Source organism: Gavia stellata, chromosome 4 (genome assembly GCF_030936135.1).
Source record: "Gavia stellata isolate bGavSte3 chromosome 4, bGavSte3.hap2, whole genome shotgun sequence".
NCBI classification, from domain to species: Eukaryota; Metazoa; Chordata; class Aves; order Gaviiformes; family Gaviidae; genus Gavia; species Gavia stellata.
Genome location: NC_082597.1, coordinates 4181821 through 4208061, shown reverse-complemented (window position 1 = coordinate 4208061; position 26241 = coordinate 4181821). Strand labels below are relative to the sequence as shown.

The following is a 26241-nucleotide window of genomic DNA, read 5'->3' as shown; positions in this document are numbered from 1 at the left end:
CTGTCTGTTAATGCTCAACCTCTGACTTAACCTCTTTCCCTTCTGAGCTTTTATATGAGTGTTTTTTCCTCCAGTCCTTTGTAGTAATCCAGATGCTCGTGTTCTTTTCCTCCTACACAGCAGATGGAGATGGCATAAGCCTTTTGATGACTGCTTCCTTCTTTTTACATAAGTTTTACAAGCTGGCGAGTTCGGTAGTTGGACGTGGTAGAGCTCGTAAGCCCTGTCCACCAGGTGGTGCATCGTCACCTCGCCAATAATTATATATATTTTAGGGATTTTTTATTTTTTTTAGTTTTTAATTTAATCTGGGAGGTGAGCCTTACCGCATTGTTATAGCAGAGGGGAAGGCAGATCCCTCAAATGACTATCATGATGAATCTGTTTCGTTTTAGCCAAAAAACCTATTCTGAATTTATGTTAATTACGTAAATGCTGTGCTATTCCAAATGGTAAGAAAGCAACTCAGAGGTAATTTTGCTGGTTGAAGAGTTGAACTTCTGCTTTCTTGTGTGTTGTTCTAGGCTTGTAGCTCATATGAAAAATCCTTGTTAAAATTTGGCATGAGTTAGGTGGTCATCTTCCATGCTCCAAGAAAGCTTAAGTAGGTTAGCAGCTCGCTCTCTCTGTTCCAGTATCGCCTGTCTAGTAAAGGAGAGTTTTTGGCTTGCTAACTGTTCTACTGCTCATCATTTTAACCTTACTGAAAAGTTCTTACTCCATTGAGGTGAATGATACCGTTTTTTCCATTTCATTGCGGACTTGGGCCTACATAAATTCATCTGTTTTACATTTATTTCACAATTTGGATTTTTTTATTTCTCAACTTGGAACTCCATTTCACAACCACAAGGCTTGGAGGCGTATTTTGATGGGTCCTGTAAAATAGCGGTGTAGAAAATTTTTTAATAAAAGAGGGGGGGAACCTTATTTTCTGCTAGAGATTTGGGTAGTTGCATGAGAATGTTACTGTTCTGTGTGTATGACAGATCTTATTGGAGAGGTAAAATGGAACGTGGCAGTTACTTAAATTACTTCTGGCTTCTCATTTTTTAGGAATATCTTGGTGGACAAGCCCAGTGATCAGTCCTCAAGATGGTCTTCAGAAAGCAATTATCCTCCCCAGGTAAGCGTCTGAATCTCTGCAACTGGATAGCTGTGTTGTACAACTTAATATATACTGGAGTTTTTATTTTAAATGTAGGCTGCTACTATTTCTATTGACAGCCTTTATAGGCTGCTTTCTCTCAGTAAAATGCAGGTTGCTGTGTTGGTACGTTGGGTATTTACACTTCCAGCAATTTATTTGTGATCTTCAAGAAATGCTTTTTTGCGGGGGAAGTTTTGCGTTTCATCCTTGACAGTCGTGGTCGTACTGGAAATAATCAAACCTCATGGTTAGATTAAGCTGCTAATGAGGCATGCAGGTCCCCCTTTGTCAGCACTACTGGAAACTGTTGTAGATTGCTGGCCCTGAATCCTAGATTTAAGGAGCTTGTATTTGTTTCCCCTAATAGCGCATTTAGAAATGTAGACTCTGTTTAGAGAGACGTGAATGTCACCTCTTCTGCTGGTTAATCATCTTATGAAAATAAGGTTTGTGTTGATTTCAGCATCTAATTTGCTTTTTCAATATTAATTAGATTGTTAGATTATCCAGAAAAAATACGCTTATCCTTTTACTTAATTTTTTTTCTCCAATAAACGTGTTATCCTTCTCTTTGTTAGATCTATACCTTATTACTCTGATTCTATATCTCTTATGCTGGTTGTTTTAAACTCTTTTGTTTAAAACACTGATGCACAGCAGAGTGTGTTGTGCGGTATCTCTCTCATACAAAGTTCTTCTGCTTATCTACTTATTTAATCCAAGTATTCCTCATGAGTTAAGTCTCACAGAATTTTTGTCTAGGTAAATCTTGCTACTTTGCTTTGAAGGTGTGTTAAAAATCTGTAGTCTAGACTGGTAGCTGTCTATAGCAGCAGGTCATCCTATCCAGCTGAAAGGCTTTCATCTTGATTTTCATGATAGTGTTGTATACTGTTGTGTCTGTAAAAGTGGGGTTTTTTTTAGGACCCAAGGGAAAAATACTTTGTTTATATCATTAACGTGTTTCATAAACCTGCTTGTGAAGACTCATTTTGATACCCTTGGTGCCTCTGTGTATGTAGTGCTCTTAATTTGATTTTTTTTTACATATATATATTTTGATAAACAGCATAGGAATTTAATTCATTGCCTGAAGCAGTCTTAGTCTATCTAGGAACTATTGTTGCAGGGTAACGGGTATTGAGCATGTATTGTATCTCACTCAGCCTGTGCCATCCTTTACTTCCTTTGATGCAGGAAGCGCGTGTTTTTCTTAGAGCTCTCTTGTTCACAAAGCAAGGTTGGCCTGTGGTGTAGCTTTGGACTGGATTTTTCACCTGAGGTGCTCTTAGTTGTTGCTAAAAGTTGCCTTTTCATTTTCTGAGCCATCCTGAATACTCTGTGTTTTTAAAAATCTCATTCTGGAATGGGAATACATATCTTGCCACTGGATGCTTTAGAATATTCCCAACCTACGCTTAAAGCTGACAAGCAGTGATACAAGTTATTCCGGCATGTAGATTAAGCAGGTAATAATTAGAGTGGTAAACTTCTGTACAAACCACATCAGCTTGTTAAAAGAGATGTCTTCCAACAATTTTATGTGTATTCATCATGACCTGACTGAAGACGTTGTTGCAGAACTACTGAATCCAACCCTGGAGAGCTGGGCACTGCCCTGCATGCTAAGCAAGTCATTTAAACCAAACTTTTTGACAGGAGAGAGATGAATTAACATCGTCATATATATCTATCTATGCATGTCATAAATATCTATATATCTATGAGGTATCCAGATTTTCAAATCTTCCAAACTTGCAAAAAGTTAATGTTTGTAGTGGCAGCTGAGATTGGCAAGGCAGTATGTAAGTTTTATACCAACAGAAAACCTGGCTGCCTAAGTGGAAAAGGCCATCCTGCTGGATTCCTCTTACTGGAATTTCTGTATCCAATAGTGAGGCTATAAAATGCTGCGTAGTTGTTCATGTATTTAGCAAGCCGAATCCTGAGTGCTGAGTGAGAGAGATGATGTATTTGCAGTGTCTGTAATATGGGCTTTAGCTAATTCTCGTGCTTCCCACCTGAATGTTTAATTATTCATGTAAAACATTTTTTACAGTGTAACTTCTCTGTTGAAAAATTAACTGGAATGAGGGAACAGGGAATTCAAATTTGCAGAAGAGACCTGTGTGCAAAGAATGCAGTTTTGGTTATTTCTGTGTATATAGAGACAAACAGTTCCAAAATGTGTTGTCTCATACTTGACGAAAGAACATCAGATTTAGTTGCATTTTGCTCAAAATAGCTAGTTCGTGCACCTTGCCCATTGAAAGAGTGCCACGTGTTAGTGCAGGTAAAACTTTTATACAGGTTTTCTGCTTCCTTGTTCTTGCAGATGGCTGAAGGTCTTAAGGTTGATTCTTAGCTTGGGAAACTTCAGTTGAAATAGCAGGTGACTGAATTATAAGTGTGGTGAGGAGAGAAGTTGGGGGAAAATTAGTTGCTTTATGTTAGAAGTTGGGTATTTCATATTCCAAAAAATGATGATATATACACATGACTTAACCCCCAGAATAAACGTCATGTATCCTATGGAAAATGAAGTTGGAAAGCATTTTATGGCTTGTGTGTTGGCATCACTTAGCTTAAAAATTGGTTGCTTTTGTGGTGACGCACTTGTTAAAATGTGTGGGCGGCCATAATAGTCCGGGACAGGAAGTGAACTAAAACTCGGTAAAATAAAGCTTTCCTTGTTTCCAGCTTTGTTAGCTGAAACTAGGGCTAAGACACAACACAAGGGCTAATGTCAGTCATGCTCACTGGAATGTGCTGTGAGATATTTTAATAAGCTCTGCAGCCCTAATCGCTAGTGTTTGTCTTATCAGAGTGTCTCACCTTAATGTAAGGATTTAATTCCCTGCTGAAGTGGTGGTGCTGTGTTGGCTTAGAGGTAAAAATATGAGTCAGTCCCTAAACATTGAGTTATTCCCTTTTGTTGTTGAGTGGACCGAAACTTCTCCAGGCACCTTTTCTTTCAGAGTGTTCCTCTTGCTAGAATGAGCGTGAATCAGAACAACATAGGTAAAAATCTGAGAATGTGTTCAGTAGCTCAACGAAGATCCATGCTTTGCAGTAAATGTGCTGGAGTAGTCCGTATTAAACCTTTTTGAAAAGGGAAAGAAAATGAAAGTGAAAGTCTAGACACTTTAAATGCTGCCACGTGACTATATTTAGTAAAGGGTTTTCCTAGCTGTATGGGTATGGTAGAGTTAAATAATTCTTGTGGCCATGAAAGCTTCCAGTTGGTTATGAATGAATGCCAGTGAAAGGAAATACATATGACAGCTGTTTTTCTGTTTATTAAACAAGGTATCTTTCTTGAGTCTTGAAATAGAATGCCCCAGAAATTACATATTCAATAACAAACCTGTTAAGTAGTAACCTATTCAGGCAGAAGAGGGCTGATCATTCTATTTTTAAACTAGTTCTAGGCTTACTTAGGAAGTGTGAAGCAATAAGGTTGGTAATGCTGAAGACCACGGCCCTGTCATAAATGCTTATCCTGATGGCTCCAGTGGTGGTATGACTTGGAAGACTGTGTGTGGAAGAACATTTAATTCCCCTGAGTGGCTTGATTAATGTGTAGAACAAAAGGATAAGATTTTTATTTAGCCATAAGCTTAATTGCAAAAGCAATGGGTAGGTGGACAAGGGCAGTCCCTGTCGAGTATCTTGGTTATTTTGTGGTTTTATTTTCACATGCAGTACAAGTTTCATTACTCCCTAATAAAAAATGCTTGAGCAGAAATGGTTAAAGAGAAAGAAATTAATAAAATACAATGTGACCGTAATTGCACAGGCAGCTTGCGTAGTGCAGTTTGGAATCTGGTCTAGTGTATTTGATGTGGAGATGTAAATTATGAACAGTTAAAAGAGCATATGTATAAAGTTAGTGGCACTGTCCAAACAACTGGTTTCCGTTTTGTATCGGAGAAGACCAGTTTTCAGTTCTTGATTTCCATCCTGCTGCGTAGATCGTATCAGGAACTAATTTAAAGTACATTAATAAAATTTACACTCAGTTGTGTGATGCCGAAGCATGCATATGGTTGTCATCAAATGGTAGCACAGACCAGAGCTTCAAAAACTTTTCAGATTTGCTGCAGCTCCCAGTGTGACGGGTCTGGATTTGCTTTTTTTTTTTGGGTGTACCATAACAAGCTGTTGAGGTGCTGAAGTGCCACTTGCTCTGCTCTTTGTGCATCTTCACTTACAAACGTGTTTAATCATACACCAGAAGTTTTACTCTTCTAATGTTTTGTAGCACCTTTTTTGTAAGTGTTGTAATTTGAGGCTTAGCAATTCGGCTGAGGTTTTTGCACAGTTGCAGTGTGTCTATGTGTCTATGTGTCTGTGTGCCATGCCTCTAATGAACAAACACTTCCATTTATAATTTGGATTTTTGGAATACTTCATGAATACTTGGACATTAAACGTACTGATGTTGCTTATAGCAATAGGTTGGAACAGTGTCAAATATCTTGGTTTATGTATTTGTCTGAAATTTCATAGACTTGTTCTCTCCAGGTTTAATAAATCACTTGATCTTACGTACACTTCTGTCACATCTTTCAAAGCTATAGAGATTAGTCTGTCACATCTAAAATCCTGGTAGCAGTCCAAAAATATCCATGCAGCCAGCTGTTTGCAGCTCTTGAGGCAATATATTTTTTCGACATGAGTGAGATTTGTTGCCTGTACCCACAGTGGCAGCAGTGTGTGTCTGTGTTTATACAGGAAACCAAAAAGTACATCTATGCATATATATATATGTGTGTGTATGTATTAAAAAAATGCATACACAGGTACAGGTATAGGGCCACAGGCTTTAAAGCAAACCTGTCTTTTGTTTCAGTCAGCAGATAAATTCACAAAAAGGTTGTCTTAGCTTTTGTGCTTATATTTTCTGTAACATCCACCTGATTCAGCAGGTGGTGGGATGTGTGGAAGCAGGATGGAGGGCTGCAGAGTTCCTTCCCTTTCCACAGGCTTAAGAAATCACTGCTAGCCACGTGGAGTAATTGCCATGCCTTGCATACTTCTAGGCATGTATGCCAAGATAAAGGATTTAACTGCAGTCCTGGATTTCTCTCCCTTAATTTAGGGTAAGAATTGAATAATGCGGATGAAGCTTGTGCCAAGCTTTTGCAAATCTTGCGTGGTACTTGAGAAAGTATGTCTTCATGACCCAAGCATTAGTTTTGTGATGCCAGCAAGATTAAGAATTGCAGTTGTTGATGCTGGTTAGTGCTAGCTTCACTTTTTCGGCTTCGAGAAATGTGCAGGGAAGATAGTTGGTGTAGGAGGAGTTCTTCGACGTTGTTGTGTACTGTCTGTTCTGCATGGGAATTTTGGCAGCGGGCTGTGCCATGTATCAAGTACTGCCTTGCTCATTACAGGACCATCCTTTTGCTTATCACTTCCTTTTCTCTGCTTTAGAAAATTTGTTTTCTGTATAGAAGTTTGTTTTTTCTGGAGTTTGGGAAGTACTTTGAGACAAAAGCATGGCTTGCTGCTAGTTAAACTAACAGTGGGTTCTGACATCTAGGTGGATGGTGTTCTTCACAAAACTAGAAATTTTTCATCCAAAAAAAACAACTTGGAAAGCACCAAAGCATTCTTCTGTTGCACCCTAGCAGTGCTGATACTAGTTTATTTTCTTCGTTCTGAAAAATTTCTAGTTGCTGGAAACATTTGTGTCAATAAATCCTCCTTATTCTAAATAGGTACCTATCCAGTCTGCATTATCAACTGTAACATGTATGAGTATTTCTTTTAAGCTAAGCTTTTTGTAAATGTAGTGAGAACCAGCCGTTGAGATCACATGTTTATCCTGATGCTCTCTAGAAGGACGTCAGTACTGGTCCTAGATTCGGAATTAGTTGCTTTACAGGGCCATGACAGAAAGACTGAGAACCAAATGGAGGGGAAAATTTGTTCTGCTTCTCACCTAAAAGATACACTAGAGTAAGATTGTCCCATAGATAGAGCTGTATGGCACAAGCAGAGTGATGCCCATGACACTTTATGGGGAGATACTAGTCTCTACTTGGGAACCATAGAAAGCAGCCACATGCATGCAAATACTCTACTTGATTTTGATGAAGACTCAAAATACTGTGTCACGTCTTGTTTGGCAGTGCTGCTTCTTAGAGGAAAGGGCCACCAGCAGTGCCTGCAGTGGGAGGTGTCCTACAACGCCTTGCTGATCTGCTTGTACTGTAGCCTTCCTTGATCACAGGGTTTTGTAACAAAATCCAGCATGATGAGTAATTGTGATTCTGCACTTTGTCTCTTTTCTCTGCTGTGTACCGCTTATTTCTGAGAAGTTAGGGAAGAAAATTAAGCACATTGTTTTCAGGTATAAAACTTGATGTATTCTGCAAAACAGGATGTCTCCAGACTCCCTCCAAGACCTGTTTTGTAGGGGAAGGTTAAATAAACTGGGTGCTCCATGGTGCCCGATGAATGGTGCATGCGCTTCTCTGTGTATGCTTTTCAAGTGGAACAGATCTTTCCCTCCAGCAGTGCTGGTGAAGCTGGTAGCTGGGGCCTGAATATAAATAATCTGACTATTCATACGCTGTGGGGGGGACATCTGTGTAAAGGGGGAGCAAATGTTCAGAAGGGGGAGAACATTTTCATCGTTTCATGTGTAAAGGCCCTTTATTATCAGTTAAGTGGCTTGGTTTTATTTGGCATGGTTAATAAGCAGTTGGTTCCTATGTTAGCCACACATCAAACTTAGTCTGTGTTCAGTGGTTAAATAGTGTCAGCCCAGAGAGGAAAAGTAATTTGATGTTCTCTTAGCATGTGGAACATACTGTATTTATCTAATTGTGTATTCAGTTTAGGTTTCATTTCAGGCTGTAGTGGGCGTTTGAATCATCGCTCTCCATAGTTTGATCCTATTTGCCAGATTTCAGGAAGACTTGCATCCAACTTGAAGGAATATATGCTAGCCCTGAATAGAAATGCTAGGAATAGGTAGTTCAACCAAATCTTTTTCCTGGATAAACTGCTTTTAAAGTAATATTCCTAAAAAACCTTTGCTTCATTCCAGGAACAAAGGAGAAAATATAATAATGGGGTGGTGGAGTCATCTTAACTTTCATTCTCTGGCTTTGTAAACTGAATTTTTAAAAGCTGTAATGCTTCTCCCTTAGTGTGTTTTGCAGCCTTGGCTTTAATATTAAAATTTACTGTTCTCTCTTCCGTAGTATTTGATTCTGAAACTTGAAAGACCTGCCATAGTCCAGAGTATCACATTTGGCAAATACGAGAAAACACATGTCTGCAATTTAAAGAAGTTTAAAGTCTTTGGTGGGATGAATGAGGAAAACATGACAGATCTCTTATCCAGGTAAGATGTGATTTCATCAGCTATGGTAATCATAAAGGCTGGACCAAAATGCTCTTCCCCTTTACTCCCGAGCAGACACGTGGCTAACAGTGTAATAGAGCTGTGGCTGTGATCCTGCAATTAGCTGCCCTTGTGTTTATGGTCAGGTCAGAGAGCAGCAATCCCAACACTCGCTCTGGGAAGCCTTCCTTATTCTGCTCTAACCACAGAGGATTTGTGGAGAGCGAACTCTTGGAGATTTGGAAGAGCTGAGAGCAGGGTGCAAGGTTGCTGGATTGTGATTCCTTTCTTCTGTGTGCTTGAGGCACAAGAGGAATGATTCCCCAGGTCTGGGTAACTTAAAGCAGCTTTTAAAAGCCCAAGTAACCTGCCTATGTCAAGAACCTTGTTGCAGCTGTAAAGGTCTGAACTAGTCAGCTGCTTTGCCTTTCTTCAGATGGGTAAATAAATCAAATAAGCAAATGGAAAACTGGTGTTTGCCTTTGTTTAGTTTGATTTGGTAGTTGTACTGATAGGGACTAAAGAAGGAACCTTTTGGCTATTCAAGCTACCCAGAGCTTCTGAGTAGTTGCTAATATAAATTTGCAAGGGCCTTTTAAGGAGTCTTCTGTTTCAGAAAGGGAAATGATATTTAAGTATCTAGGAGTACAAGAGAAATGAGTAGCAAGACCTAGTCTATTTTTGGAGGCCTACAGAAGGAAAGTCCACCTCCAGGGAATGTATGGGTGTACATCATCTGTAGTCAAGCAGAATAGCCATGGAGAAACATGGGAAGTTCTTTGTTGCAGGTATCCTTCAAGACCGTAGAGAAACTAGCCACAACCCTTCCTGTCCTTTTGCCCTCTTTAGATAGACCAGTCTTGCAATTTGACTTAATTGCTGCTAGAATTGTGGGTCTTAGTAGCATAGTAATTATTGATATCTAATGTTATTTCACTTGTACTGAAGTTTAATAAAAATCCTTATTTTGGGACCTGTACTTGCGTTTTCAGTAAAAATGGACTTAAGATTTTTGATAAATTATACTAAATATTTGATATTTTTATAAAGTGATGCCCATGAATGGATCAGAAAGCACTTTGGCAGTGTGCTAATTCTGAGAGCTGGTCCATCTCCCTCTTAAAAATGGAAAAGTGTGATTCAGGCAGATCGCCTGCTGAAGTTGTGGGGTTACAGGCGCAGGTGAGCAGCATCGATCCGATGTCAGTTCCCTCCTGAAACCACTAGCCAGTGCTGCCTCCCAGGGAGATAAGATGGTGGATAGCAGTCCAGGCATTGGTCCAGCATGCGTACTTATGATTCATAGTAATATGAAACAAGCTTCGCATTTCAGGCATGACCTAGATTGCGTTTATTAGCTAGTCCTAAAATACAAGGTAAGATTTAGTAACCTTATTTATTTTTTCCCACAGTGGCTTAAAGAATGATTATAACAAAGAAACATTCACCTTGAAGCATAAAATTGATGAACAGATGTTCCCCTGTCGATTCATTAAGATAGGTAAATGCATTTTTTCAGCATTCTGAGTAGAAAATAATCTCTTCTTATACTTGTGCCAGTCTTGGCACTTGTGACTTCATTGTACTCAGGCAAAGTATCCACAATAGCTGTTCCATTTCATGATCTTTTAGGCTGGTTAGATTGGAACACAGTGAAGTCCTGTTACTAAGCAATAATAGCTTTGTAATTTAAATCCTGGGGAATGAAAGCGAAATACAGTAATTTTCAGATACAGTTGTTGAGTCAACTAATTGCTGGAGAAGCTGCTTACTGTCCTACTATGAATTGCTATATAGAGCTTTAAAAAAATCATTAAGCTAAATACTGGTAAAAGTTTCAGCGTTGACAACCCTAGAGTTTGAAAAAGGTTGGAGTCTTTTGTTCTCAGACACGCTCACAACATGTAGAACGACAGCAGAAGCCTGCCTTGTTCTCTTCCTGCTACTCTAATCATTATTTCTCATCTTCGACTAAAGATGACATCCAGGGGCAAAGAAGAATTATACCCCGTGATGTGTAGTCTTGTTTCTCTGGTGAAGCTTGCTAAAGGGGGTGCTAGCGAAGGCCAGTTACTGTGACTTGTCATGGGAGCAGGTGAGGATCTCTCTTCCTTACTTCATGCAGGCCGGAGAGAACAAGTGTGTGACAGTGGCCGTCAGTGGTAGTGGTTGGATTTAATCCAAGAATTCAGAGCCTTTCAGCTTGTCGTAGCTCAGTAAATTTATCTTCCCCTTCCTACCTACTGAGACAGTAAAAGACTGACTGGTTTTAAACTAGCTGTTTAAGGTTAAGAACAGAGCCAGGAGGTAGCTGCTGAAAAATGAGGTAAGATCCCGTTGACTAATTTAGATGAATTTAGGAGTTTTTTTGAAGTGTTGGGTAATTCCTTTGGCAAGACTTGGATAATAGTGGCTGTGTAGGGGCTCCCCTTGGAGCCCTTTGCTCTAGTGTCTTCTACACAGCTTTCTGAATCTCCTCTCATGTTTGCCTGAGGAATTGAAAGCTTCAGGCTGGGAATCAAGTAATCATTTGTGTGCCATAAACGGTAGTGTTTCCCTTTCTTAAAGTAGAGAAATTGGTTGTTCATTGGATTTGTTTTTGGCTGCTACTTTTGGAAGCATCTGTAACACTTGGCTTTAGGAAACATCAAGAGGAGCAGAGGAATAGTCAGAGTTAAAGGTTTACTAAATCAGGGAAGTTAAATTGATTTTTTTTTTAAAACGTATTCTGAAGCTTCCTGCATCAGGATTTTGGGAAATTTTATTTTACAGTGGCTAAAAACCAGCAAGTAGTTACTGGAGGGCTAAAGGGGCGAATGGAAAGATTACTAGCTAGTTCTCTGGATGTGTAAATTGTATTCCAGCAAAATGTGTTGTGATGTTAGGAAGTGTAGCAGTAAGTTGAAACTTGTTAGGAAAGAGAAATGCCGATTAATTTCTACCACCAGGATTTTTTTCTCTGACATGATGTGAGTAGTGTTAAGTTACATGGCTTGTTTTGTTGGGATGGGTTCCTCACTTAGCAATAAGCATTCTCGTTACCTACAGTATTATTAGATTTGTCTTTAACTGTCTCTTGCTCACTAGTTACGGTTTGAGCTAAGTTTTCCTTTTTAGCTATATCTATAGTCTTTAGTTTCTTGAAGCTATCGTCTGTGAAGAAATTCCTATGCTAGGACAGAAATTAAAATGATCTTTTCACCAAAACCTATTAAAACCTGTAGGTGATGGCTAGTGTCATTTTGTTTATGAAGTTGTGAGAGTGTTTTTTGCTGTGAAACAACTGCAAAATGATATTACGAAATTTTGTTATTTTTCAGATTCACAGCTTGAATATGTTTTCAGTTTGTTAAAATTTCCAAGCTGCTAGCCAAAGTAACTCAAAATTCAAAATACCGTGCTGTGTTCCTTGTAATGTTGCCAGTAAACATGGGGCCAAAATCTGCCCTTTTGGACTCTTAGAGACCAACACAGCAAAAGTTTAGTGTTATCAGTGAGGTTTGCGTATTTGGGAAAGGCATTAGTTAGTTCGGCAGCGACTTGCATCAGGCATTTGCTTTATAATCCTGCAGATAAGCATACTGACCTATACACCACTGTTAATAACACAATGCTGAGGTTTATGTGGGTGGACAGGGCAGGAGGAACATGACATGGGTACATCTGTGAGAGGGAAAATACTTCCTACAACTTCCATTGCTCACGTATTAGAGGAAGTTTCAGACTCGGAGAAAGAAGAAAAAATAACTTCTTTCTCCTTTTGTCATGAAAAGACTTGCACTTCTTTTAGTTTAATTAGTTCAACTTCAGTTCCTTAGCACGGAAATGCCCAGTTGTGCAGGCTTTTGACCTACTTGACAAGTAATTTTTACATTTCATGGAGGACCTCATTAAAGAACTTGGGAGGGGGAAGAAGATATTTATCCGGACAAAATATCAAAAAATAATCTTTTTTAATGTCTGTGAGCTTTCTTTCTGGCTCTGTTTTTGTGGTTACTCCAAGCAGAGATTTTTCTTTGTACTGTGTCCTTGAAAGCAGAAGGTGTTGTAAAGACTGACTGCTGTGAAAGATCTTGAAGAAATGCCGGGTGTAATTCTCATGCCAGTTTGTTACTAGCATGGGAGTTACTAACTAGGCTTCAAGATTTTCAAGCTTTGGTGTAATAGAAATGAGCAATACTTTCTTAAGGATGTTTCCTGCATTTTTACAAATGTATGCTGTTTGTGTGTCTAGTGCCTGTAGATGAGGGACACAAAAATTAGCTTGAGAGGTGTTTGAAATTATTGTGCTGTGTTTAACGCCTCTGCTACTGTTCTCTCTAGTATACAGGGTTGCAGTCCTTCTCTAGGCATAGCTTACAATTATTGAGAAATAGCCCCCAAAATCATCCTCGTGTAGGTAAGGAACTGTTAAGTGACCTAAATACCTTCCACTTCTGTTAAAGGGATATTGATTTTTTTAATTGTTATTTTTTTCCTCTGCTGGGCATCTCTCACTGGGGAGTGACAGTTCAGCTGGTCTGAACAGTTACACATGTTTCAGGATTGATTGCTGTAGTACCTGCAGCAAAAAAACCATGCTGAGGTGGCTTTACGGTAAAAACTGGAGGAGTACTCTAGCTTCAGGCTTCAGATTCAACACCTTTAATTGTAGTGTATTTCCAACTCAAAGATGTGAGTGTGGGGAAAAAAGCAACGTAGCAAAGAGTGGATAGCGTAAGGTGGGGCCTCTGCAACTGTATTGCAGGATAGGGTATTCAATGATTTTCAGACGGGGACATTTCTCAGCTCTTGCAGAGGCTCTAGTAGGTTTGTATCTACCTGGTCTGCGGTGTGAAATCTGAAGTGGGTGAAGAGGAGGACAAATAAAAACCAGCTGTTGAGAAAAGAAATGGAGTTGCACCCCCAGTCGTAGACCGCTGTTACCTCCAAACTTTGTGCAAAAGTAAAAATGAGATTTGTGTGTCATAAGTAATGCCTGTCGCTGTTTGTGTGACTATTGCTACTTTCTTGCTGCAGTTAGTGTCTCCTTCGTCCAGGTCTAAGTTAGATTGTGGCTGTTCTAAAAAGGAGATTTGTCTAAAGAGCTAAGCACACCTGTGGAGGCTTCAAAAAGGAGAGGGCAGAGGAATGGATGAGAGGCATCTCCTTTGTGTAGTGTGGGAGCCAGGGAAGAGTTCAAAAATGGGGAGATCATCCAGTGGGACATTTGATCTTTCCTAACTGGAACAGAAAACACATTACAGTTTCAACCCTTCTGCTTTGTTTCTTTTCCTACTCCTATGGAGTAGCTTAAAAACATCACCTTCAGTTTAATCTGCTTGTGCACCACTGGGGAAGCATTTAATTTGCATTCCCTATACAACTTAACGTCTGTACTTTCCTTAAAGTAGATGATTGCACCATGAAAACCTGGATGTTAAAATCACCATTTCTGGTGTTTCGTTTCCTTCTTGTAAACAAGACTGAAAGCTGAGTTAACTGCAGGAAGTGTTAGCAAGTTGATGGCTCTGCATTTTTTTGTGGTGATAGCTACTCAGGATTCTTAGGCACATCCCCATACGTGTTGTAGCCAACATCATGCTGTAGTTGGCTACCAAGATGAGAGGGTGAATTGTTAAATTTTTCTGGGAGAAGTTCATATAAGTTCTGAGAACTGCTGAAAAGAAATAGAGGTGAATACCTCTGTGTTTTTTTCTGGAATGAGGTGAGAAGGTGGCAATACTTGGATTTGGTTTTTCACCCACTAAACTCAGTGTTATGAAATTGGCCTCAGGTTCACCAGCAGGAAACTTACAGTCTTGGTCCATTTGAGGTGGTCTGTGGTTTGGTTCAGTGTTTCAGTGCAATAAGCTGATGGATAGACTTTGATTCTTTATAGCTGAGCAAATACCAAATTTAACTTCAGTTTGGTCTTGTCTACGTGTTCAGGTCTGGAGACAGATCAAAGGTTTTACCCTTACATGTGGTATTTTGTCAGTCTGCTGCCTTAATAGGTGGAATATCTGAGATTAAACTTATCTACGTACTTGGATTTAAAAGCAGTAATGTTTTACGGTATTAAGGCACCATATTGGCAGCACTCACCTTGTGCAGAGCACAAAACTAAGCAAGAAAGAAGTTTCTTGGGCAGAGCATATGCAATGTGGATGGAAGACAGGTGGCTCTTGGTTTTTCTGAGCGGTTCACTTCTCTCCTCTCTCCACAAACATGCACCTATTAGGAACTGCTCTGAAAGCATCTTGCTTTGTATGCTGAACCATCAAGTAGAAAGAAACTGCTTGAACAGGATGATTTGAGAGCTGTAACATATAAAGTACCTACTTGTGGATATTAAAATCAGTTAAGAATCACATATTCAAAGTCTCTTCGGATCTTTTCTAAAAATCTCTTCTCTTGATGACTGTTCCCAGAAGTTGTCATGAGTCGTTAGCAATAGGTTTGTAGAAACACCCTTTAAAATTTAGAAAATCATGTGTTTGAACAGATGCTTTGTGCCCAAACACATTCCAGAAAATAATAGATCTAGCTTGTTTGAAGTATAAATACTTAAGAACCTTTAAGAGCTCAGGAACAACTTTAAGACAAATTTTGGTTTTTATTTCCTCAAGGAGTAGGTCAGAAAACCCTTAGTTCAACAAGTTAATCTCAGTGGTATTTCATAGTGGTTTGAAAGACAACAAGCAATTTCTCTGTGGCAAAAATAGTTTCTGTGGAAGGGAGAAAGTGGTGGATTCCATGCTGTTGCTAGTAACTACTCATTCGTCTCTAATACTATCTTTTCCTGTTTATCAGCTACAGTCAAATAAAAAGGAAACAAAAGTATTTGAAATGAAACCACTTGATTTCACTGCAGTTTTAAGGAGTCAGAGTTCACACACAAGTTTTCTGGAGCTGGAGTTGCTTCAAAAAGCAGAACCAAGTCTTAACCTGCAGATTAATCAATAGATCAGTGCAAGACCATGGATGTTAACACAGAGTGGTAGAGAAGCCTTAGGTGAGAGGCTGTTTCACGGGTCGTTTAATATTTTAAATATGTTTGTTCCAATATGCAGATAAAACAGTATTAGCCAAAAAGCTGCACAGATTTAAGCTTAAAAAAAAAATAAATTAGATACAGTTTTTAAATTGGAAACTGACAGCTTTCCCTTCCTCCCTCCTCCACAACTTGCAGACGTTACTAATTTTGTAAAATTTAAAATACCCAAGCTTCTTGTCTTCACCATTAGGGAAAATAACTGTTGCTGACAAATGTGGAAATAAATGTACTATGAGGAGCAAATACTGTCGCTAGTATGCTCGTGATTCCCATCCATGTCAAAGCTTGTTGCCTCGTTGAGCTGTTTTAAATGGTAGTATTTGTGCTCTTTTGCTTAAAGCAAGCTTCTGCTTTGTAGTGATCTGCTGTGTTAATGTTGCTTGGCACAGGTTGCTTTAAATGACAACTTTAATGTGATGTATGTGGTAATTTTCCTAAGCTTACTTAAATGAACTAGAACTTATGTCAAATCAGAAATACTGTATTTTGTGTAACTTTAAAAGCATTCTGTTGAAATAGTACTATGTATAGCCTGATGAGACTAATGCAGTGGTTGTTTGATGTTTATGAATCCTTCTTCTCCTTTTCCTTTCTTCTCCAGTTCCGCTCTTATCCTGGGGACCTAGCTTCAATTTTAGTATCTGGTATGTTGAACTTAATGGCATTGATGATCCAGATGTGGTCCAACCGTGCCTCAACTGGTACAGCAAGGTAGGCCTGTTTAGACCTTTTAGGTGCCTGTTTGTTTGAAGATTTGTAGTCTCAGAATCTTGTGAAACTTCTCTTACTGGAATTACGTGACCTTTTCATTCCTTGAATATCAGTTATTAAAACAACAAACACGCATAGTTAAAACTCAAACCACATGGCTGACTTTGACTCTAAGTGAATCTTTTTGAATTGTATCTGCTTGTTCTCTTTCAGAAAAAAAAAACAGAACAGAAGACCCCCAAAAAACCCCAAAACCACCACCACCTCCAAAAAAAAAAAAACCTACCAAAAAAACCCTGCTAGGTAGATATTACAAGAAAAACATAAAAGAACACTGAGTCAAAGGGACAATATTAGTAAAATAGTATTTGTATTGGAAGGGAAATGAATCTTAAAACCAGATTCCATTTCTCCCTCTTCTTGACTTCTGATTAGTTGTTCTTTTACCATACCAGTCCTTCTGTGGAGCTATATGTGAGCCTAGAGCCTTTTGGGTTACATATGCAGCTTTCGTCACAGGGTATAAAAATGAGCTTGTTTTAAAGCGAATCCACATTGGTGCCTTTCCTGCTGCAGCTCCTTGCACTTCTGATGTTTCCCTCTTACTGTCTTTTTGCTGAATACTCTGGAACAGGGGGGAGCTGATGCTACTGGACTGTGAGATGGGATGATTTATACCATTTGTCACTTTGATAGGCAGGAAGTTCAAAGAGTTCTAAACATTATTTGTATAAACTGTATTTAATTGAATACAACAGATGCCTCTCCTATGGGAGGGAAGTGCACATTGACAACCAGAATTCATTTTGTTGCTGCTTTTATGCGTAGATCTTTTGGAACAATTCATGAAATTCATATTGTGTTACAGAGGAGATGTCCTTCCCAGCTGAATAAGACTGAGTAGTGGAGCAGCATATTTCTGCTTCCAGAAGGAAAAAACTTAAAAGGGGATAAAGATTCTGTGAGGTAGTACTGAGACTCCCTCACCAGTTCATGGTGCTGCCAGTATGGTAAAGAAACCTTGTGGCCATGCATATGGCTCATACGTGTTTATACCAACATTGTAAGCTTCTTCATGGAGGATTTAAAAACAGCACTAACAATCACAGTGGAAGTTGTCTGTAGCTGTTTTATAATTAAAATGGTATTGTGGTCATTAGTCTGCTGATTACTGATGTCCAGTTCTGGAAAGTCCAGTTGACAGAGGCTGCTGATGGTCTTCTCTGCTCCTTTCTGTTGCCTCTGCACATGGTGGTGTCTCTGGCATTTTGACTAGTTGCTGCAACCAGGAAGCTCTGAATTTTATTTTTTTTTGGTCAGGAGCCGTCTGATGATGATGTCAGAATCCGTTTTGTTCGGTCTTATCCCATGGAATCAACACTTTTCATGGTCAGCATGTATGTAGTGACAGCTTCTTCAAGGGGTGCCAGCATTGTTCTTCTAAAGTGTAGAGCTTTAAAGCAGCAAGGCAGGGACTTAGAGCCCAGACAATCACGACTACTAGGATCAGTTGCCAAGTTTTTGGTGGTGAATGCATGTTTCACTGATGTTCTCCTCTCTCGTAGTCCTGAGAGGCCACTGTTCCCAAGAGCCATGTCGGAGGATGTGTGCTGACCCATATTTGGGGAAAGGCAGAAAGGTTGACCTGTTTCTTCCAGTTCTTTGAGATGATGTGAATATCTTCATGCATGTTCTTGGAAGTCTCAAAGGCTCTGAAATCTAATAATTCTCTACTGCCTGAGACATCAGATGAGAGGAAGGTTCTACATGGTTCCTCATCCTTTTTGTTGTGTGTGCTTCAACCAACAAAACCTCCCTGTCCTGAAGGGAGTGGAGTTGAGGGTAACAGATAAAGACTCAAAGCAGCAGGCATGTTCCTCAGTTCCCTCCCTACTGCTTTCTCCTTGCTGTCTAGCTCAGCCTGCTGCCTCCTGAAAGCCTTACCACTTTGCTTTTACTGAAGAGTAGGCATACTTTAGCAACTAGTGGGCATACTTTAGCAACTAGTTCAAGCACTGGAACAGGCTGCCCGGGGAAGTGGTTGAGTCACCATCCCTGGAGGTATTTAAAAGATGTGTGGACTTGGCACTTAGGGGCATGGGTTAATGGTGGGCTTGGCAGTGTTAGGTTAACAGTTGGACTCAATGATCTTAAAGGTCTTTTCCAACCTAAACGATTTTGTGATTCTAACTAAGAAGTGGCAGTTTATTGATGGCTATCACCTTTGTTTTTGATAATGAACACTTAAATGTTTTTAATTCTACTAGTGTATTTGACAGTGTAAGTATCTCAGTCTTATGCTCTTGTTACGTTTTTAACCATAGGAATTATTTACAGCTTCAGATCAAAGCTATTATTTGGGTGTCATCTCTTCAAATGTGTATGACAGCATTTAAAAAGGAGCCTTTTATATGCTTTTTATACACCTTTTTGCATAGAAAAGTTTTACATTTATCTCAAGTACTACTATGGTGTCACTTAAATACAAACATATATTGCATTGGGCGGCCAACATGCATCCAGCAGTTGTTTCATGTTTTATAAGCCAAGTCTATCAGTCATGAGAGGCTCAATGGAAATATGCCAAGTCTGAGTTTTGTCTAATAGCTAAACGAGAGGAGCTGGAAGTGCAGAAGCTGGTTATTACTGGTGTGCAGCTATCCTTTTCCTTGATATCCCTTTGAGCAACAAAGAATCTAATGTGGTTTTGGCCTTGACTGATCTAAGTGAACGCTTGGTTAAAGACAGTGTCTTAGGTATTTCTTACAAAGAAAATAAAAAAAGAGTTTTTTCAGTTGTGCTGTAAAACTCTGTTTTAGCTTTAATATTCCTTTGCCACAGTCTTGCATTTTTATCAGTATGTGTCCTTGGCCTTTTTCATGTGGGCTGGGAACTGATTTTCTAAAAATGCGTAGTTCTGGCTATTTGCAGCTGCGAAATACTGATGGATTAAGAACTACAAATATAGCACATGGCCGTGTTTCTTTTTAGCTGCTTCAATTTGTGAGGTTCTTGCTATACAGAGCCATTCTTTCAAGAACGGTAATTTTTGTGGAATGTTAGTTCCAGGTTTTTAGAAAGATTCTGTTCATTTAAATACCATAAACCTCGCTTTTAGTAATGGTGTCCATTTAGGAGTAAAATCTTTTGTCTGTAAGTTGATTGGTCTTATAGATGCTTAAGTTACATTTGCTTTTTACCATAGTAGATGTGTGTTGAAGATGGAAATTGAGATTTTTTTTTTCTTTCATGCCTTAGAATTTAGGTTTGAAGAGTCTGTTTAAAATAAGTGGTTCTGCTACTTATAAAATTAAAAATCTGTGTTACTTATGCATATTGTTAGCAGCTTTGAAAACGCAGTGGTGGGTGGTTAGGTAGGTTAAAAGCATAAGCTGTAGCTCTTACGCAGAGTTTACTATTCCCTCATGTTTCTGTGCTTGGACGTTTGACCCGGCATGGGTTTCTCTAGCCTTTCTCACCCCTTCCCACTGTGGAGTGGGAAATGGGCAGCTTTGGCTCATCTGCGATATGAAAGCAGGGGTTCTGCTTCAAGGTGCACGGGAATATTTTGAAAGTGAAACTTTGGCACGCACGTAAACCCTTGCTGCCATTGATGGGAAACACTCGTGAACCTGCAGGATTTGAGGTCAGCCCTGCTTTCTGCCTTTCCATTGCAGGAGCAGTGGTCATTGCAAGTATTCCTATTCTCGTGGGCTTTTTTCTTCTGCTTCTAGAGAAGCTGTGACCTACTTACTCTTCTAAATTATTTTGTTATATAAGAGTCATACAATCAAATTATGTAATGCTGATAGTGAAGGCTTTTTCCTGCTCTATACTTCGTGTGGGCCTCAAACAGCAGGGCCAAGCAGATGGGAGGGGAAATAATGGTCACTCCAGAGATCTGGGACACTGTGCACTCTCTTCTTGTATACTTATTAAATTGGATGATATCAAGTTGTATAATTTCTATACTGTTGGAAAATAAATGCCTGCACAGCTTGTAACGTCTTTCATACAGCGTTCCTCTGTAAGCTTGTGAGCAATTTATGTGCAGTGTGTATATAAGATCCTGCTTCTGTCTCCAGGCAGGTTCACAGGTAGCTCCCAGCAGTGCTGGTAAAAGAAAAATCTACATGTCTCATAGGTTTTCTTGTGTTCCAGTAGTACCGTGAACAGGAAGCCATTCGCCTTTGCCTAAAGCATTTTCGTCAGCACAACTACACCGAAGCTTTTGAGTCGCTGCAGAAGAAAACCAAGATTGCTCTGGAGCACCCTATGTTGACAGACCTGCATGACAAACTGGTGTTGAAGGGAGACTTCGATGCTTGTGAAGAACTGATAGAAAAAGCTGTGAATGGTAAGAGAATCAGAGGGGTCTGGTATATTAATTGAAAAAGCATTGAAATGTTACTGCTTTGAATGTTAACGTACTTAGTAGAGGAACAGGCTATTCTATGTGCTATTTCATATCTACTGTGGTCTACTGTCAGCTTTTGGACTTGTGAGCATGCGTGTGACAAAGGCTAAAAATTCAGCCATGAAATCTCTTATCATTGTTACTTTTGGAGTCTCTTTCCCCCAGAAATGACAACGTGGTGCACTTAAGAGTGGGTAAAGACAAGTTCTTCATGTAAGTGGCTGGCAAGCTGAAGGTGGGCATAACTATCAGAAAAGTCACTGGAGTGCTGAGCAGGGAAGCATAGAACTTGTGAGTTCTCAGTAATGATTTGTATTGTGATTTCTGGTTAGAGCTTACCGCCTAGTTGCTGTTTCGGCAGAAGTTTTCAGCTGTATTTGAATGAGAATGCTGTCTTTGTCTATGGGGAAAATAGTCCTTGGAGAATGGTGTAAAGAAGTCACAGTGACTGGAGGCAGAGCCCATCTGCCATTGCAGAGCAGGATGTTGGCAGCTGCTTTCATTGTAACTGCTATTAATTTTTTATTTAGAAACTTTCAACTTAACGCTGTGTGTAAACAGCTCTCAACTCCTAAAATGGGGGAGATGTACTTTCTGCTGATAGAACGGGATGCAGAAAGAATTGGGCTATTGCACTGAAGTGTCTCTGAAGACCTGTGCAGTGGTTTTGGATCAGAACCCGAGAAACGGAGGTACTCTTGGCTGTGGGTGTAGAGCTTTTTGACTACATGCACTCGCTCTTCATGGGAAACTTGTGCTGGCATAAGAAGAGAACCTTGTGTCTGATGTTTTTTGCTAATTCTGGGCTAATCAATCATTTTGTAATACCTTTTGGATAGATGCCAGTAACCTGCTTGACTCCAGCAGTGTGGTTTATACCACTGAAGTTGTAAGTGGTTCTCAGGATATGATAGAAAAGACAGCTTTAAAATCAAAGATTATCTTCCGTGAAAATGACCATTTCTTTGTGAGGAAGCTGTTCAACTAAGCACAGTGTTAGGGAACTTACTGCAACAGGTCATCAAAACCAGCAGTAAATGGCTTTCTATGGGTTTTGGCTCAAGGTTTTTCAACTGTATAGATAGAACAGCTGAGCTCTGCCCTGAGCTCCCAGAGACTGAGACTTGCCAGTGTTTATCCCTGCCCTTCCCGGTGTTGCCTGCTCTCCTGAGACAATGTAGTGGTGTTGGCTGGGATGGAAGCGTGAACAGCTTCCTGCAATGCAGGGGCATTTTGCAACTGGCAGCTTCCTCCTGAATCTTAAGGGCAAGTGAGGGTTGCAGGATGAGGAAGCAGCAGGGAGCTGTGGCTGGCGGTTACTGTCTTTGCAGTCTTTCTCAAAGACGTGAGTGCCTGGGGAGAGCTGATGAGCCCACCAGTATGAGGCAGGATCTGCTGAGAGCTGGAGAAGTACTATATGCTGATGGTGATGATTTTATCAATGCATTGGTCTGCTGCCTTGGCTGTAGCTTAATCTTGTCGGTGCCTAGAGGCTGTCCTCTTTCCACTTCATTGCAGGCTGTAGTAGAAACTATTTCTTGAATGGAATTTCACTAGAAGTCTAGAATGTGCTGAATAAGTTCTCTCAAGTATGGACCTTTTTTTTTTCTTGGGCACTAATGAAGTGAATGTTTGTGGCCTCATTTTTTGAGCTGTTATGTTGATTTCTTTTACTACTTAATATTTAACATACGGCATTTATTCTATCCAGCAGTTTTCCCCTGGGACTTGAGCTGAGGTGGTGCTTCTGTTTCCCCTTGTATGTTGAGAGGGGGGTTGCTGTCTGCAGTGCTCAGCTTTTCCAGATGTGGAAGTACTAGCAAAGGACTCATCTGGTAGGAAACTGTAGGTCTTGTAAGTGTCCGTTTGTCAGACAGTACAACACTTCTTGTCAGATTTGATGAGAATAATCCTGCTTCCCTGGTTCTTGTAATCACGTCCCTTTTTAGAGGCTGGGGAACTCAGCATCACTTAAGCAAACCAGAGAAATATGTTGTAGCTTGTTTTATCGTCCTTCTTTTTTGTTCCAGCAAGTACTTCTAGTAATGCTGTGGATAACTTAGCAGGAGAGTCTTCAAGTAGCATTGTTAAGTTGTGTCAGTGCTTCTGAGGGGCAGAATAATACGCATGAGGATGTTTATATTGCTTCCTTTTAATCCAGCACCTGACTAGCTGAAGTCAAATGTCAGTGTATGCATCTCCCATTGCTCTGTTGCTCATCCTTAATGATTTTGCTTGGTTTTGAATACATTAACCTTCCTGCCCCCATCCTTCTGCAATTCTTTATGCTGTCTTCAGTTTCTGTATCCGTTTAAAGCTCTGTCGCCTCCCGGCACCCTTCGGAGAGAAGTGCTGTCTATCCTGAGACACTGAGGCTGTGTCCCGTATTTGCTTTAAGCTGACACAACTACGGGTTTTTACAAACTGGGTCAATCCTGCCCTTACTCAGGACAGTGTGTCCCCTGGCCCCTTGCTTGCTGGCACTGGTGCTCGTGTTCCCACATGGCAAACCAGGTCAGGGAGCTGATCGGGCTACGATGGGGGAGAGGATGGGACAAACCTCTTCGGATAGCCACAAAAAACCTGAAACTGCAGCTGGAATAGTTTGTCCGGAGTTGTACAAGATGACAGTTGAAAATCAAGGTGTATTTAACAGCTGCATGCTCCTTCTTGGTAGGATGGGAATAGATGTTTTCAGCCTTCAATGCGTTCTCCTATAGTATTGCTGCCATCTGCTCCCTGTGGTTCTCTGCAGATACCTGTCCTTGCTCAGTTCTGCATCTCTACCAAGCTGCTCTGTTTGAAAGAGGCTCATTAGCACCCAGGATTTTACCATTTTACTTTCTTAGCAGCTTTGTTTTGAAGTCTCCATAACTTGCTGCTTAGTCTCTAAGGTGTGGGTGTTCTTACAACTGAACTCCTCTCTGTTGTGTTGTTTTTCCAAAGACAAGCAGATTAACTTTAGTCCTGTGTATGGTCCATGTAGTGTAGTTGAAGTGTAGAGTTAATTGAGATATACAGATCCTTAAATTATCCCTGAAATTGTTCAAAGAGCAAACTGTTCTGTAACAGACTAGATGTGAATATGTGAACTTCTGATCTCTCGCTGATCTGAGAGTTCATTGCCCTAAAGGAACAAACAGAAGTGCAGTGAGGTTGTCAGAGATACTGCATACTCAGTTCAGCCCAAAATGTCTTCCGTAGAGGCTAATATTTGCAGTGGTAGGTATTTAAAAAGTGAAATGCGATGCATCTCTTGCAGACTATTTCCATAGGCTTAGTCATGTAGAAAAAGAGTAGGTGGTCAAGAATTAGTGCTAGTAGAGCTAACTCTTGTTCTTTTGCATTGCTAATGATGAACGCTGTCTTCCACCTCACATCACTAGATGATTTCTTTTGAGAGCTCAGTGGCAGGCAGCCACACTTTTCCCGCAGATTCTTTTGACTTGTGCATTACACTCAGAAAATGGGCAAATGGAAACTCTGGCAGCTGCCTGACTTCCTCTCAAAAATAAAAGGTTCCCTAAATCTCAGCTGGTTCACAGACTTGGTTCAAATGCTTCACATTTGGATTCATTCCTATAGCTTTCAGACGGCCTATATTATTGAAGGAAAAAATCTGCTTAATATTCCTACAGAGAGTATACGGAGTGCAAATTGCTTAGTTGAACTGTTTGCAGCTACTGTAGACATGGAAAGCTGCTTGAAATGGTTTGAAGATCTGCTAGTTTCATATTAGTATTCTGGGGACCGAGGTGTTCCTTCTGGCAGTTCTTCTGCCAGTGTGTGATATGTGTTTATCTGTTGACAAGTCGTCCCCATATGACAAACAAGAAGTTGTGATGCACAGTCTGCAGGCATGTCTCCCAAAACTCAGGATGCACAGGCACAGTTGTATTCTCCTGGAAGCTCTAGACAGACACGTATACCTTAATTTTATCATCAAATATGTTTGGATTTGGTTCTGAAAAAGAATGGATGCTGGCTTGCTGCTCTGTAGTACTGGGATGTATGGAGGGGAGAGGCTTGCTAGGGATCCAAAGCCTATGGTAAGTAGATGGTAGGGTTTGTGTAGACGAAGCATACCTTGTAGGCATTTGAAGCAAAACTTGTTTAATTTTTGTTAAGAAGAAAGTGCAAAAGAATATTACAGCTTTGAGGCTGGAAAAGAATTGTGCATTTCTTTGTTGCTCCCATGTCTTGAGGAAATTGTCAAGTAATGGCTGGATTTTTATCTGGTGTCATCTTTGTTTTCTGCTTCAGCTCTTCTTTAGAAGGATTTTTGTGACTACAAAAACCTCAATCTATTTAGGTGTTTTGGGTATTTTTCATTGGTTCAAGAAAAATCTTAAAAACAAACCCCAACACCCAGAAATTATGGGCTAAATGCTCCTCTGAAGGTTTTTCAATCACTGGCAGTGAAGTGATTAGATTTTAGTAATCCTATCTAGAGATGTGTGTTGTCTAGAAAGAAACTTAATACAACCTTTACTTGTTCCTGATTGGCTTCAGCAAGTTAAATATTTTTGTCTGCAATGTTTGTCCTAATCCTTTCTAGGTAACCTGTAATTGGCTGACAAAATAAAGGCTTTGGTTATCAGGGAGGTAGAATTTACTAAGCTTTAACCACTGTGAACTTCATGTTGTTACATCCAAAATGCGTCACAACTTACTGTGAAGGGCTTGAAAATAGTACGAAATAAGAATACTCGTTTTGGCTGTAATTTTAGAGAGTAAATACGGACATTGAAATGAGAGGCCTCTGGGATGAAGGAAAAGGCTTCCTTTAAAAACTTGCACTTAACACTTTTTTTTCTACAGGGAACTTGAAATTTATTTTAAACTACTGATTCATTGGAAACAGCTGACAAACCTGAGCAGGCCTAGATCTGATCTTCATTGCTTCACAGAAGCTTTGAAGACCTTTTGGTCAGTAGTGCTATCCTGGCAAGAAACATAAGGAGTGCACTAGAATAGGTCTGGCATCGGATACAGAATCCACCTAGAAAACCTCCTTTTTTCCCCTGGTGGTGTCAGACAGGTGGTGATTTAGCTTCCAAAACAAGCTGCTGCTGGTTTGCAGTGCAAGTAGAATGAATTTGGAGCTGCTTCCAGCAGAAAGAAACATTTCTGGGAAGCAAGCTGGAGTATTTCCAAACCAATGTCCCATGGAAGACAAGAAGCATTATTAAAAGAGGCTGAAGGCACAGTAGGGGAGAAGTGTCATATCTTGACAAGTGCAGTCTGTGGGTGTTGAGCATGGGAGAGAGGTTAAATCACCATTTCAGATTGTATGTGGTGTAGTTCATCCTCTTGAGCTATTTATGTCCAATTATCTATTGGCTGCCATAGGGGTAAATACGGTTTTGCATTCTATCTTGAAGACCGAACGCTCTAATGATAACCGAAAGGCTGGATTTCTGTCTAGGTTTGTGGCTAGAAAAATCTGCTTGAGTCAGTATGGGATTTCTTACAACGCATGCATTTGTTCTGTTGGAATTTGGCTTTTCTGAACCAGAATTCATGAAATCTCAAGCTTAAAGCCTCTCATGTCTTGTCCC

General features: G+C 40.0%; 1 protein-coding gene across 1 annotated transcript in view; it reads left to right on the top strand.

The window, feature by feature from the left end:
- MKLN1 (muskelin 1) overlaps window positions 1-26241 on the top strand; it is a 98343-nt gene that overhangs the window by 13801 nt on the left and 58301 nt on the right. Inside the window, exons 2-6 of the mRNA XM_059816184.1 lie at window positions 1057-1126; window positions 8371-8513; window positions 9926-10014; window positions 16154-16263; window positions 20428-20620. Of these exons, the coding sequence (XP_059672167.1) occupies window positions 1057-1126; window positions 8371-8513; window positions 9926-10014; window positions 16154-16263; window positions 20428-20620 (605 nt within the window). The remainder of the gene's footprint in view (window positions 1-1056; window positions 1127-8370; window positions 8514-9925; window positions 10015-16153; window positions 16264-20427; window positions 20621-26241) is intronic.